Here is a 13,563-nt window from a genome sequence, read left to right as displayed (position 1 = left end):
GGAAACAGTTGCATGCAAATTCATTTTTCTTTCTTCTTTCAACTTGTTTGTTTGAACTTGGACTGTTTGCATGTTTTTTGCATGTATTTTTAGTGTAAACAGGTTCTTTATTATTTATAGGCCATTCGTGCAATGCTGATTTTGTTGTCATTTGATAATATAATCAACTAACAGTTTGTTCTTTATTTTCTGAATGTGTATAATACAGTAAGTCGTACTGCATGGGTTTCCCAAACAGCACTGACGCGTTCACATTCGTCATCATAACAACACGTATCTTTCATGTACGCACTGTGAATGTGTGTGTGATGCGCTGTGTATGAACACCATGTGAAAGGAGCTCTGTTTGGCTGCAGTCCAAGGACAAAGTTTCTTGAGCGTAAAGTGTTGAGGTGGATGAAAGTCACACAAACACATCTGTAAAAGCACAGCTGCGTTAGCGTGTGTGTGTGTGTGTGTGTGTGTGAGTGCGTGTGCATGTGTGTCCGTGAGGGCAGAGGCCTTGGCCTCATGCGTTGAGATAGATGAGAGAAGACGAAAGCTGCCGCAGATGGATTTTCTCCCCTCTCTCCTCCTCCGCTCATGTTTTCCTCCACCCCCTCACTTATATAAGGACCAGTAATCAGTCCTTGTTTTTTGGCGCAAATACCCTTTCTCTCCCCGCTTTCTTCTTGAAATTATAACTCCTCGTCCAAATCCAATAAATCAAGAGGGTTTCATCGTACATGTATGTTTTGGTGAACTTATTAGTGAAGCATCAAACAAATTGACTAAAATGTTTGTCGGTTTCTTGTCCGTCGTCCGTCAAGAGCTCTTCTTGAGTCACACTGATTTCCGTTAACTGGAAGAGTTTGTGCAGTCCATTAGTCAACTCATGGAGGGAAAATCCATTTTATCCGACATAATCAGAGAAAAGCACTGAGTATCTGACGCTGCCTCTGGACCAGCTCACCAGGTTTCAATCACAGCCTCTTTTCTGGCTTCTGCTCTGCAATCATTGATTGCTGAAGAGTAGCTGAAGTCACTGACTTCAATGTCATTTATTGAGACTTGGGTCTCTCAGATCTGGATGTTTTGTGGAGCGTTATGTGTACATGTAATCTTTGTAAACTAGCATAGCGTGATAACCTTTACAAGAGCAACCGAATGATTTTTTTCTTTCACTGTTACGTCCCCCCCCCTTAAGATGTTATAGATGGCCAAGCTAGGAGCGGGGGGGGGGAAACGCAACGCTTACGCGCAGGCCTACTGGCTGATGTAAATGCTTCAGGTGGTGTGCGGACGAAGCAAGGTGCAGCACAAAAGAGTTTGGGTGGCCTTTTCCCCAAAGGAAAAGGGAATTTATATAACAAAAGATAATTAAACAGAAGCAACGTTACAAACAAACTCACAAGATACAACAAAAATGCCAGAATGCAGCCAGCAGGCTTTAAACAACAAAACGTAATGAGCCTAAACAAAAAAAATCCTGGCAAACAGCAAAACTGGGGAGAGCTAATGGAGGGCAGGCGGACGTTAGGAGAAGGGCCCTGTGGGCGGTGCCACTAAACACAAAAACCCTAATCTTCTCCTACACCTCAACCCTATGACCCTAACTATCTTACACAGTGACAAGCCCTAACTCACTAACTATGCCTGAACCTTACCTACCTGCTACAGAAGATCGTGGCAGCCGCCCACACTTACCTAATGTGTATATACAGAAAGTCACCTACGTGCAGAAATGTAGACCCCGGGGTGTCTTACCTGGAGCCCTTCTCCAGGGAAGAAGACAATACAGAGAATGGGGTTGACTACAAAACACACTAGGTGGGGACAGGCAGGGTTGAACAAAAATAAGTCCTCAAATAGTAGCTTTGGTGGAGGAGGGCAAAAACAAGAGTCTCAAACTTTAGTCAAAAAGCTCTCCAAGAGATGCAGTGATCTCTCTCTCTCTCACAGACAGACAGACAGCCAGAAACACAGGGTGCAAAACAATATATATGGGCAGGACTGGAGGTTGATTGGTTGACTGGCTGATGGGATGATTGGCGACAGGTGTCCAGGATGGCTGCTGGCTGGAAAGGTGAGGTCTTGGCTGAAGGCTGGGAAAGGAAAGAAAAACACCACAACTGGACACCTGGGGGAGACAAACAGGATCAAACCATGACACACAAAGGCAGCAGCCGTAACACCCCCACCCTTAAGAGCAATCCCGTGGGATTGTGAAACATACAGGATCCAGGACCCCTCTAGGTTATCTCTACAACCAAAAATCACCTTGACAATATATGTAAGGTAATTATGAATATAATAATAAGCAAAGTTCAATAGCTTACCTAAGAGTGGACTCGAGAAAGGGCATCCGCAACCACATTCTCAGAACCTTTCTTGTGGCGAACAACCAGCGGCACACCCTGAACCATAAATGCCCAGCGCATGAGGCGCTGATTATGGTTATACATGCGGTTCAGGAACACCAGGGGATTATGATCAGTGAAAACCTCAATCTCAAATGGACTGGAGCCAAGATACACCTCAAAATACTGCAATGCTAAAAGTAAAGCTAGCGTCTCCTGCTCGATGGTGGAATATCTGGTCTGGGCCTGGGTGAACTTGCGGGAAAAGAAACAGACGGGGTGATCAATTCCTTCGGCATCTTCTTGAACAAGAACAGCACCAGCACCAACAGAACTTGCATCCACGTGCAGCTTGAAAGGTCGTGCAAAATCTGGAGCACACAGAACAGGAGAGCTACACAGCAGTGTTTTGATGGACTCAAATGCAGATTGGCACTCACCAGACCAGTGAAATGGCACAGAGGGACTCAACAGACCAGTGAGGGGAGCTGCAACAGTAGCAAAGTTACGACAGAATCCTCTGTAGTAGCCAGCCATACCAAGGAATCGGCGCAACTGTCTACGGGTTGCAGGAGCAGGAAAGTCAGCAATGGCAGAGACCTTTGCTGCTATTGGTCTCACCTGACCACGGCCTACCTCCTCCCCGAGGTATGTGACTGTGGCCTTCCCAAACTCACATTTAGCCAAGTGGAGGTCATCATCCTCGTCAACACCACCACCCCTATGAGTGGTGACGTTTAACACGGGAACAGGACCACCACTAGAAGGCTCTCCATCTCTAGAGTGATACAGCTTAAGCATATTAATATAACACACTCTGGACTGACGTCTGCGGTCGGGCGTCTGTATCACATAATCCGTGTCACTGAGTTTTTTCTCCACCACGTATGGACCACTGAAGCGGGCAGACAGGGCAGAACCAGGGACTGGCAACAGCACCAAAACTTTGTCACCTGGCTGGAGAACTCGGGATACAGCTGTTTTGTCATAACACGTCTTCATGGTTTCCTGGGAAGATGACAACGCTTCCTTAGCTAAGGCACAAGCTTGATGTAATCGCTCTCTCACTTTGCTGACATAATCCAGCACACTTCTTGGAGCTGGATCTGTGGAGATCATTTCCTCTTTCAAAACTTTCAATGGGCCTCGCACCGTATGTCCAAAGACCAACTCTGCAGGACTAAACTTAAGGGATTCCTGCACAGTTTCACGGAGACCAAACAACACAAAGGGAATACCTTCATCCCAGTCCTTGCTGGTGTCCAAGCAGTACTTGCGGAGGGTGGACTTCAGAGTCTGGTGCCATCTTTCCAACGCCCCCTGACTCTGAGGATGATAGGCACTTGACACTTTGTGAGTTATGTTCAGGGTTTTGAGAACCTGGGAAAACAACTTTGACAGGAAATTGGAACCCTGATCTGTCTGGACTATCTTTGGTAGGCCAAATGTAGAGAAAAATTTGGTGAGAACAGCAATGACAACTTTAGCGGTTATTTTGCGTACTGGAATGGCTTCTGGAAAACAGGTAGCGGCACACATAATTGTTATTAGAAACTGATTACCTGCTTTTGTTCGAGGCAGTGGACCCACACAATCCACTATGACGCGTTCGAACGGCTCTGCCATGACTGGTATTGGGCAGAGAGGAGCTGGAGAAACAACCTGGTTAGGTTTACCCACAATCTGGCAGGTATGACAGGTCCTACAATGTGCAGCCACATCTTTCTTTAACCCCGGCCAAAAGAAGTGCTTGAGGATTCGGTCATAGGTTTTTGTGACACCTAGATGACCGGACCAGGGGCTATCATGGGCTAGCGCCAACACTTGAGCACGGAATGGCTTTGGGACAACAACTTGCTTCACAGAATCCAAAACTCTATCCGTACCCTTCCTAGGCATCCAGGTACGCAACAAAAGACCATCCTCTATCACATAGGCTACCTTTTTCTTAGAAGCCTCTTCTGAGCTTACCACTGCAGAAACACAGTTGGCTAAGCTAGGATCCTGCTTTTGAGCTTTTCTGAGAGTATCACCTGTCACTGGGAGCACTAACTCATCAGTTAATGATTTCACCTGCTTAACCGAGTCTTGGTTCTTCACAGGGCTGGAAGGTGACACATTTTCATCAGATTGGAATAAAGGACAAAGCACAGTATCCTCTAATCCACATACTTCTTCCCTAAACCTCCGTGACTGGGCACGGGTAAACACACAAGCAGGGAAGGCAGATGGGAAATCTTCTCCCAGAGTGTCTAAACACGCAGGTTTATTGGGAGGAGCAAAGACTTCAACCACAGGTGACACCAACCCACCAGCGATATCATTTCCCATGATTAAAGACACACCTTTCACAGGGAGAGAGCTCTGCAATGCAACCTTAAACTGGCCACTAATCAACTTTGAGCGCAATTTAACAGAATGTAGTGGCACCGGCACATGTCCCATTTCAATTCCCTGTAAGAGTACACTGTATCCACAGGAAGAAACCTCTGACCAGGGCAACACGTCAGCCAGAATCACTGACTGCGCTGCTCCCGTGTCACGCAGTATGCGAATGGGCACTTCCTCAGAACTGTCACACAAAGACACAGACCCAGGGAATATGAACGGTGCATAACTGGGATCTGGAGAGTCAGCACTCCCACCAGATACCTCAAGTGCACGAGCAACAGGTTTAGTTTTAACCAGCACCACAGGCTTTTTACTGTTGGGTGAAGAGGGAGACTTTTTCTCCGCCTGAAAGCGCTTCCTACAGTCTTGAATTACATGTCCCACTTTATGGCAGTAGAAACACTCACGGGTACCAATCCCTTTAGAGGCAGAAGCGACTTGGGACGGACCAGACTGTACAGGAGGCGGGACAACTCTCCGTGTCTCCACACGGGGTGCTGTGAACACAGTTTTGTGGGTCAAAGCAAACTCATCAGCTAGTACTGCTGCCTGGGACAATGTAGTGACTTTTTGTTCATTACAGTATACAACAAACTTCTCAGGGACACAACTTTTGAATTCCTCAAGGAGGTTGAGTTCTCGAAGGGAAGCGAAGTCTGTCACTTTGCTAGCCTGTAACCACCGATCATATAATTGCTCCTTCTCACGGGCAAATTCAACAAAGGTTTGATTCGGGGCCTTCTTATGCTGACGGAATTTCTGTCGGTAGGCCTCTGGGACCAGTTCATAGGCTCTTAACACTGTAGCTTTCACCTTGTCATACTTTAAACTGTCTTCTAAAGACAATGCAGAGACAACCTCTTGAGCTTTACCAGTGAGTTTGCAGTGTAGCAACAGCGGCCACATCTCCTCAGGCCACTTAAGAGCTGCTGCTATACGCTCAAACACTCCAAAGTAAGAGTCTACTTCAGACTCTCTGAAGGGTGGAACAAGAGAAATATTTTTGGTCACATCAAACTGGTCGGGTGGGCCGGCTGTAGCGAATGCCGAGGGGCTGGAGGCATCAGGCATACGACTGCCCGACACTCTGGCATGAGCCAGGGCTACCTTCTCCTCCATCTCCACACGCCTCTTCTGGACCTCAGCCTCCAGCTCCAGCTTCCTGAGCTGCAATTTATGCTCATACTCGGCCCTCTCTCTACGCTCTCTCTCACGGTGTTGCAACTCCAGAGAAGCCATACGGAGACGTAACCGAGCTTTATCAGACGTCTCAGGAGGGGACAACCGAGCTGGGCTGAACCGAGGCATGGTCTGAGGGATTGCTGGAGGGGCAACCAAAACGTCTGAGGCAGCCAACACGCCGGGAGCAACAGGCACGACCGGGGGAACCATCACCTCCGGCGTAGCCTGCGCATCAGCCTCCAACTCCAGGTCAGGCTGCGAGAGCCTACCACTACCAGGGGAGATTTCCTCCACCCCAGGGAAAGGAGCAGAAGACACCACCTCAGGCACCACTACAAGTACACCAGCCTCCACCAACTCTTGTTTGACATGCTGCATCAACTCAACCTTCAGCAAGCCCTTAGGCAGTTGAATAGAAAAATGCTCTGCAATGGCCTGTAAATCTGTGACACGGCATCTATCCAACAGATCCACTGACGGGGTGTCAATAAACAGTTGCACAATGGACTCCGCCATAGCAACAACCAAAAACAAGGCCGCCGCACCACCAGAACCACGGCGCAACAGTACACCTACACACAAGCCTCCGGACAAATAAGAATTTCCCGGACGAGCCCCCACTATGTTACGTCCCCCCCCCTTAAGATGTTATAGATGGCCAAGCTAGGAGCGGGGGGGGGAAACGCAACGCTTACGCGCAGGCCTACTGGCTGATGTAAATGCTTCAGGTGGTGAAGCATTCAGGTGGTGAAGGTGCTTCAGGTGGTCACTAAACACAAAAACCCTAATCTTCTCCTACACCTCAACCCTATGACCCTAACTATCTTACACAGTGACAAGCCCTAACTCACTAACTATGCCTGAACCTTACCTACCTGCTACAGAAGATCGTGGCAGCCGCCCACACTTACCTAATGTGTATATACAGAAAGTCACCTACGTGCAGAAATGTAGACCCCGGGGTGTCTTACCTGGAGCCCTTCTCCAGGGAAGAAGACAATACAGAGAATGGGGTTGACTACAAAACACACTAGGTGGGGACAGGCAGGGTTGAACAAAAATAAGTCCTCAAATAGTAGCTTTGGCGGAGGAGGGCAAAAACAAGAGTCTCAAACTTTAGTCAAAAAGCTCTCCAAGAGATGCAGTGATCTCTCTCTCACAGACAGACAGACAGCCAGAAACACAGGGTGCAAAACAATATATATGGGCAGGACTGGAGGTTGATTGGTTGACTGGCTGATGGGATGATTGGCGACAGGTGTCCAGGATGGCTGCTGGCTGGAAAGGTGAGGTCTTGGCTGAAGGCTGGGAAAGGAAAGAAAAACACCACAACTGGACACCTGGGGGAGACAAACAGGATCAAACCATGACACACAAAGGCAGCAGCCGTAACATTCACCAATATATATTGTTCATACTTGTTATTATGTTCTCGCATCTTTGCCTTTGTGTTTAGGAGGCAAATTTCTCAGCATTTATTTTATCAAATCAAATCAAATCAAATCAGATTTTATTTATATAGCACTTTTCATATTAATAAAAACAACGCAAAGTGCTGAACATTAAAAACAGTCATAAAAACAAAAAGAATAAAAACCGCGCCATCAAACAGTATGCACCACACACACACTCACCCTCACACTCACCCTCACCCTCACCCTCACCCTCACACTCACACTCACCCTCACCCTCACCCTCACCCTCACCCTCACCCTCACACTCACACTCACACTCACACTCACACTCACACTCACACTCTACCATTAATTCGCACAGAACAGAGGAGACATGGCATGGCACTGAGCATCTTAGGGAAAACGCCACCAGTGGGGCCCCCCACACCAAGGGAAGTCGAGGGTCAATTAAAACTGGGGCTCCAGCGCCCGACCCCCAACCCCGACAGACCATGGGAACTCGCACACCAAAGTGTGGAGCCCCCAGGCCAGCCAGGACCAGAGTACCCGGGCACAGTAACCCCAGCATTGGACCAGCACCAACTCCCGGTGTGAAGGACCCCCCTGAGGAAACACTGGAATTAAACAGCTAAAACATAATAAAATATGACACAAAATTAAAATAAGATAATAAGATAGGATTATAAAGTAAAAAAGTAAAACAAGTTGAATGTGCATAATAAAATAGAATAAAATTACATAAATAAGAATGGAATAAGAGGACTATAAAAGGTCAGTTAAAAGCCTGATTAAAAAGGTGTGTTTTCAACCTCCCTTTAAAAATATCAACGGTCTCTGCGGTCCTGAGGTTCTCTGGCAGGCTGTTCCACAGGCGGGGGCCATAATGGCCAAAAGCCGCCTCACCATGAGTCTTGGTTCTGGCTTTAGGAACACACAATAAGGCACTGCCAGAGGACCTCAGGGCCCGCGAGGGTCGATAGGGTAAAAACAGATCAGCTAAATAAGAAGGCGCAAGGCCGTTAAGACATTTAAAAACTAATAAGAGAACCTTAAAATCGATCCTGAAGCGGACAGGGAGCCAATGCAGCGACTGTAAAACCGGTGTAATGTGGGCCCGCCCCCTGGTCCTCGTCAGCACGCGAGCGGCTGAGTTTTGTAATAGCTGTAGGTTTGAAATATTCTTTTTGGGAAGACCAGAGAGCAAGGCATTACAGTAGTCTAATCTACAGGAGATAAAAGCATGCATTAGCACCTCTGTGCTGGCCTGAGAGAGAAACGGGCGGACTCTAGCTATGTTCTTAAGATGATAAAATCCAATCTTAGTTATGTTTTTTATGTGTGGAATAAAATTTAGCTCAGAGTCAAAAATCACGCCCAGGTTCTTAACTGATTGTGCTGGTTTAAAATCCCGTAATTTTGGTAAAATCTTCTCTCTCTGACCTTCAGGACCGATAACTAAAACCTCAGTCTTGTCCTGGTTGAGCTGTAGGAAATTCACTGCCATCCATGACTTGATGTCTGAAATACAGTTAAAAAGGGTTTCTATTGGCCCTGAGTCAGCTTTATCAGCTTTTCTCCAGTTCTCAGCAACGAAGAAGATGTGTCTGAGTTGGACTCAGTAATATCAGTGGTGGTCTGATTGGTCTTCTTTCCTTTCAGGATCACAAACAGGGTGGTTTATTTCTCAGCAATTGGGAACTAATCTCCTTTATACCATCTGTGCATCATTTCCTTGACTTATTTATTTCATAGCTTGTCCCCCTAAAAGTTCAAAAGAAAATCCTTTGATGATTTAGTCGGGATTAAACTTGCGATCGTAGTGGTTGTCATGTCAAATCTGGACATACTTCCATTATATTTGGCCTTTTCCCATCAGCCATGACAGCCTTTGTTGCTCTCTTTTCTCTCTTGAAAAACCATAAGTTTGCATGCCGCCGTAATGACTCCACCTCATCTGTCAGTGGTTTCATTGTTGTGGCTGTTTGGAACACACACAGACATTCACAGCTTGTTAAAAAGAAAAAAGAAAAACATCTTGCACTTCAAGTGAAGGAGCCAGGCTGGCAGCCAGCCAGATGTCAAGTAGGAAGTAATACGGCGTGTGTGTGTGTTTGTTTCTGCACCAGGGAACGAGGCGTGTGGCTGGGATTGAGCGACGTCGAGACTCCGGGCAAATTACGCTGGGTGAACGGATCGGAGGCTCAGGACGGGGAGGCGGGCCTGCCGCCGCACTCGCCAATCTCCCACGGCAACCTGTGCGTTTCCCTCGACCAGAATGGCCAGACCAGTTCACACCTGTGCGACTCCAAACGAGCCTACATGTGCCAGTACACGCCTCAAGGTAGGCTAACACACTAACACATGTAACGCACACACACACCGAAGATATCCCAAGGAAACGTGACCCCTCAGTTTTCTACAGATTGAACTCTCACTGAAACAAGACAGGAGCGAAAAATCAGCACAGAACTAAACTGATGCTGCACTTGTCCCCGATAACTGCCTTTTATGATTGCAGTGTTACAAAATGCCAAGTAAACATGTCATTTGAGCTTCAGCCGCAGTGCCGTACGTTGAGCCGCTCCGCCGTAATCACCTTACTGTTGTTGAGACCCCGAATTGATAGTTTTCCATTGAGTCGATTCATTCGTCCATACAGGCGACTGAGTATTGAACCAGTGAGAGGATTGTGTTCTCGGTCATCTCTCTGAATGAAAACTCTGAAAAGGAACTCTTTTATTGAGTTTTGTGTTGAGACTTGAGATTTTCTGTATCATGAGTGAAAAATCCTTTAAAATGTAATGCTTGAATCTCTAATCTTAGGTTGTTTTTTTTTTTGTTTGTTTAATTCTCTCGTCTACCTCCGCAGACCGCAGTGCCTGAGGCTTGGTTTTTAAAGCGATAGTATATAAGAGCAATCTGAAAAAACGGTCTGAAAAAGAATCGCATTTTGTGCTCTTCAGGGTCTTCCATATCAGAAGCATGTGGAATGCAGATGACTTTACCATGCTTTAAACATAAAAGCCATTCATTTCACTTTGGGATTTGAATTAATTTACATTTCTAAAAAGTTCTTTTTATTTCGACATGATAATGCTGTTCTGACTGTGGACAAGTAGACAAGGTGGACAAAATATAGAGTGGTGCTTGAATTTGAGTGGATCCAATTGAATTGTTTGTCATTGTTTTATTGTAAATTCAAAATAGTGTTATAGATGCAACATAACTTAAATCAGTAGGGAAAACAAAACATGTTACGAAATGGTAAAAAAAAAAAAAAAACATCATTGTTGCAGGTGCTTCAAATTAAAATGTTTGTGGTGTTATCAAGGTGGACTGCCTTCAGTTGAAATCTGTTCCCGATATTTTGCCAAACTCAGGTACGCCATAGAAGTGGCCAAAGTTTTATAAACACTCATTTCGCTCAACTTCTTGTCAGACCTTAAGAATTAATGTTGTTAAGAAACAGTCTGCACATCCAGTCTGATGGAGTGGAACACATACTGATAGACGTAAACGCCAAGCAGAGGTCGGAGTGAATGAAGTGTGTCAGTTTGCTCCACAGGAGCAGCTTTAATGAGGCTGAATTCCTCCATAGAGGAGCCTTCACAGGAGCCAACACAGCGTGGCTGTCATGTCGATCTCCTCTGCCCGGTTCTCTAATGGTGTCTTTTTTTTGGCTGTGCTCGGTCTTTGATGTTGTCTCGGTGTTTGCGGCAGAGTCCAGTTCACAGACAGGTCTTGCGCCGAAGTGTTGTTGTTTGTCTTTTTGGAGGTGCATTCTCTTTGTTTCCACTCTCTGCTGTTGTTATTCTCTTCTCCTCTTTTGACTCGTTCTGCCTCTTCAGTACACGTTCCAGATGCTGGGGTCTTCGCAGTGGGAATGGCTGTGTTTCCCTCCCATAATCCTTTGCACCATGCTCCGTCGGCCCCCTTATCTGCACCGCGGCCTCCCAGCGGTGCCATCGAGGTAAGGAAGCATGTCAGCATGCTAATTTACCCACCATGTGGTTTTCCACAAGGCCCTTTTCGAGGAAACTCTTCTTTTTCTGACAGACGCTGTTGTTCCCTGCACTGAGCTTTGTCCAGGACGGCCGTCTGTCCTCGCTGGAGTTTATTGCTCAGGAGCTCAGGGCTCAGGTCCACATTCGCTTCCAGATATACCGACCGCGCTGTCCTCAGCCCAACATGCATCTGCTGCTGCCAGGTGAGCTGCATCACACTCCAGAAACTGAGCAAACGCATTTTATTGTATGTCTAACAATGAGCAATTTAAATTTAAAAAACAGCTTCAGTTTAAAACGCTAAGTCTAACAGTTTCAGACTATTTCTGAAGTCGTCCTGCAGGATATTAGTTAAGCATAATAATGTGGTCAAGCGTTACGAAAATGACTAGTACGCTTTCAGAAGCAGGACAGGTTGACTTTCTCCTTGATTTTCATACTAATGACTGTTCCTTCATGTTTAAAATTAGCCATTTTCTAGTTTTCAAGCAGATTCAACAGATTACAAGGAAACGTAATTTATTGCAGTTCAGTCACTGCTTTGCTCTGATCTAGTTTTGCCATTGTATCATTTGAAAAGTGGTGGCCTGGAGGTTATAGAGGTGGACTTGGATTTATAGTTTGAATCCCACATGGCCTCTAACCCCCATCAGCTCCCCGGCTGCTGCGCTGCCATGCTAGGGTTAACTATGAGTAGGAGGAGGGTTCAATGTGGACAAGGAATTTCCCCGTGAGGTTAATTAAAGACGTTTTCAGTTTGATCTACCACTGAAGAAGTCTGCTTGATGCTTCCCTCCAAACCAAACAGCCAGCAGCTCCTGTTTGATACGAGACATGTGCAGTGTGTAAGTTGGAGGGAGAGAAGGAGTGTTTCTAGCTCTGTTGGGGGGGGGTCCATGCAACGACCAACCCTGCCTGGAAATGTTACGTAGGTGGACATGAAAGTAAAGCATTAGTGCGGATGTAAAGGAGAACAAAAGAGTCATAAAAAGAAAAGCAAAGCCGTGTTCCCTCGCTCTCAGCACTTCTTGTCAAAGCTCGCTAAACAAAGATCACCAAACACACAACAGCGTGTGTTTTCAGTTTCGCTGCGACGTGGTAGCGGAGATGTGTAACAGATGGAGGAGAAGGACGCATTTGAGAGATGTGAGGAACAATTCCAGAGAAGCAGCTTGTTTTCCGTCAGTTGTTTTTTTTTTTTTGGTGAACGCAGCAGCAGCAGCAGGAGGAGGAGATGATGTGTATATTATCATAATACAACTGGAGATCTAATGACACTGAAAGCGGAGATGATAGCGCTGTAAAGAAGCAGCACACATTTAAAGAGATTTGTTTGTTTGATTCGATCTCTTAAATTCTGTAATTTATTACTTTCATCTGCAATTTTGCTTCATTATACAAAACAACTGCGACAATTCCTCCCATGTTTTTCTGTGTTCATTTCCACAATCATTATATGGCTTTTCTCATTCAAATCAGCATGATTTTCATTTCCAATTTGAAACTTTCTCATAAAAAAGAGAGAGATAAGATGACCGAGTGCTTGTTTCGTGCATGTCAGTATGCTGTCTTGGAAATTGCAAAATCGGGTATTTACTGCCTTTTTACCTTGATGGCGTCTTCTTTCACCGTGCCACTGTTCAACAGGAGCCTCATTCCCTTTTGACGTATTGCAATTTTGAACTTTTTTTAATAATCAATCTCAAGTTAATTAATTGTGTTGACAGAAAAACTGTTGCATTTATGTCTTTTTTTGTAATTCACAGTAAAAACGCTGCGATAACCACAGTGGTTATCACAGTGAAAACACCATTTGGCTTGCTTGTTCTCCCTGTGTGTATGAAGGTTTCCAAGGCGATGTGTTCAGGCTGAATAATGCCTTCTACCTGCAGTCAGCTGCAGCAGTCTGTGGCCTTCAGGTGGACGGAATGCTGACATGAAAAAGCACATCTCACTCCACAGGTTGTGGAGGCCCGGCGTGTTCTCCGCTCGCCACCTGCGTCCCCAACGTCACCCGGAGCGGCGATCCCCCCTCCTGCCCGCCGCTGCAGCAGTGGTGCCCCTTCCAGCGCCGCTGCCTGCCCCTCTCCAGCCCGTGCCAGCCCTCTTCCTGCCCCAACTGTACCCAGGGTCACCACCCTCCACCTGGGACGGAGAGGCCTCGGTATTCCCTCCGGAGTGAGGTGGTCTTCTCTCTTCCAGCCGGGCCAGCCACTCACATGCAGGTGAGGG

General features: G+C 46.4%; 1 protein-coding gene across 1 annotated transcript in view; it reads left to right on the top strand.

Moving 5' to 3' along the window:
- LOC115390821 (polycystin-1-like) overlaps window positions 1-13,563 on the top strand; it is a 76,478-nt gene that overhangs the window by 31,569 nt on the left and 31,346 nt on the right. Inside the window, 4 exon segments of the mRNA XM_030094830.1 lie at window positions 9,454-9,668; window positions 11,176-11,297; window positions 11,384-11,534; window positions 13,294-13,556. Of these exon segments, the coding sequence (XP_029950690.1) occupies window positions 9,454-9,668; window positions 11,176-11,297; window positions 11,384-11,534; window positions 13,294-13,556 (751 nt within the window).

This window comes from Salarias fasciatus, chromosome 6, assembly GCF_902148845.1.
Source record: "Salarias fasciatus chromosome 6, fSalaFa1.1, whole genome shotgun sequence".
NCBI classification, from domain to species: domain Eukaryota; kingdom Metazoa; phylum Chordata; class Actinopteri; order Blenniiformes; family Blenniidae; genus Salarias; species Salarias fasciatus.
Note: the sequence above shows the minus strand (reverse complement) of the source record. Positions and strands in the feature narration are given on the sequence as shown.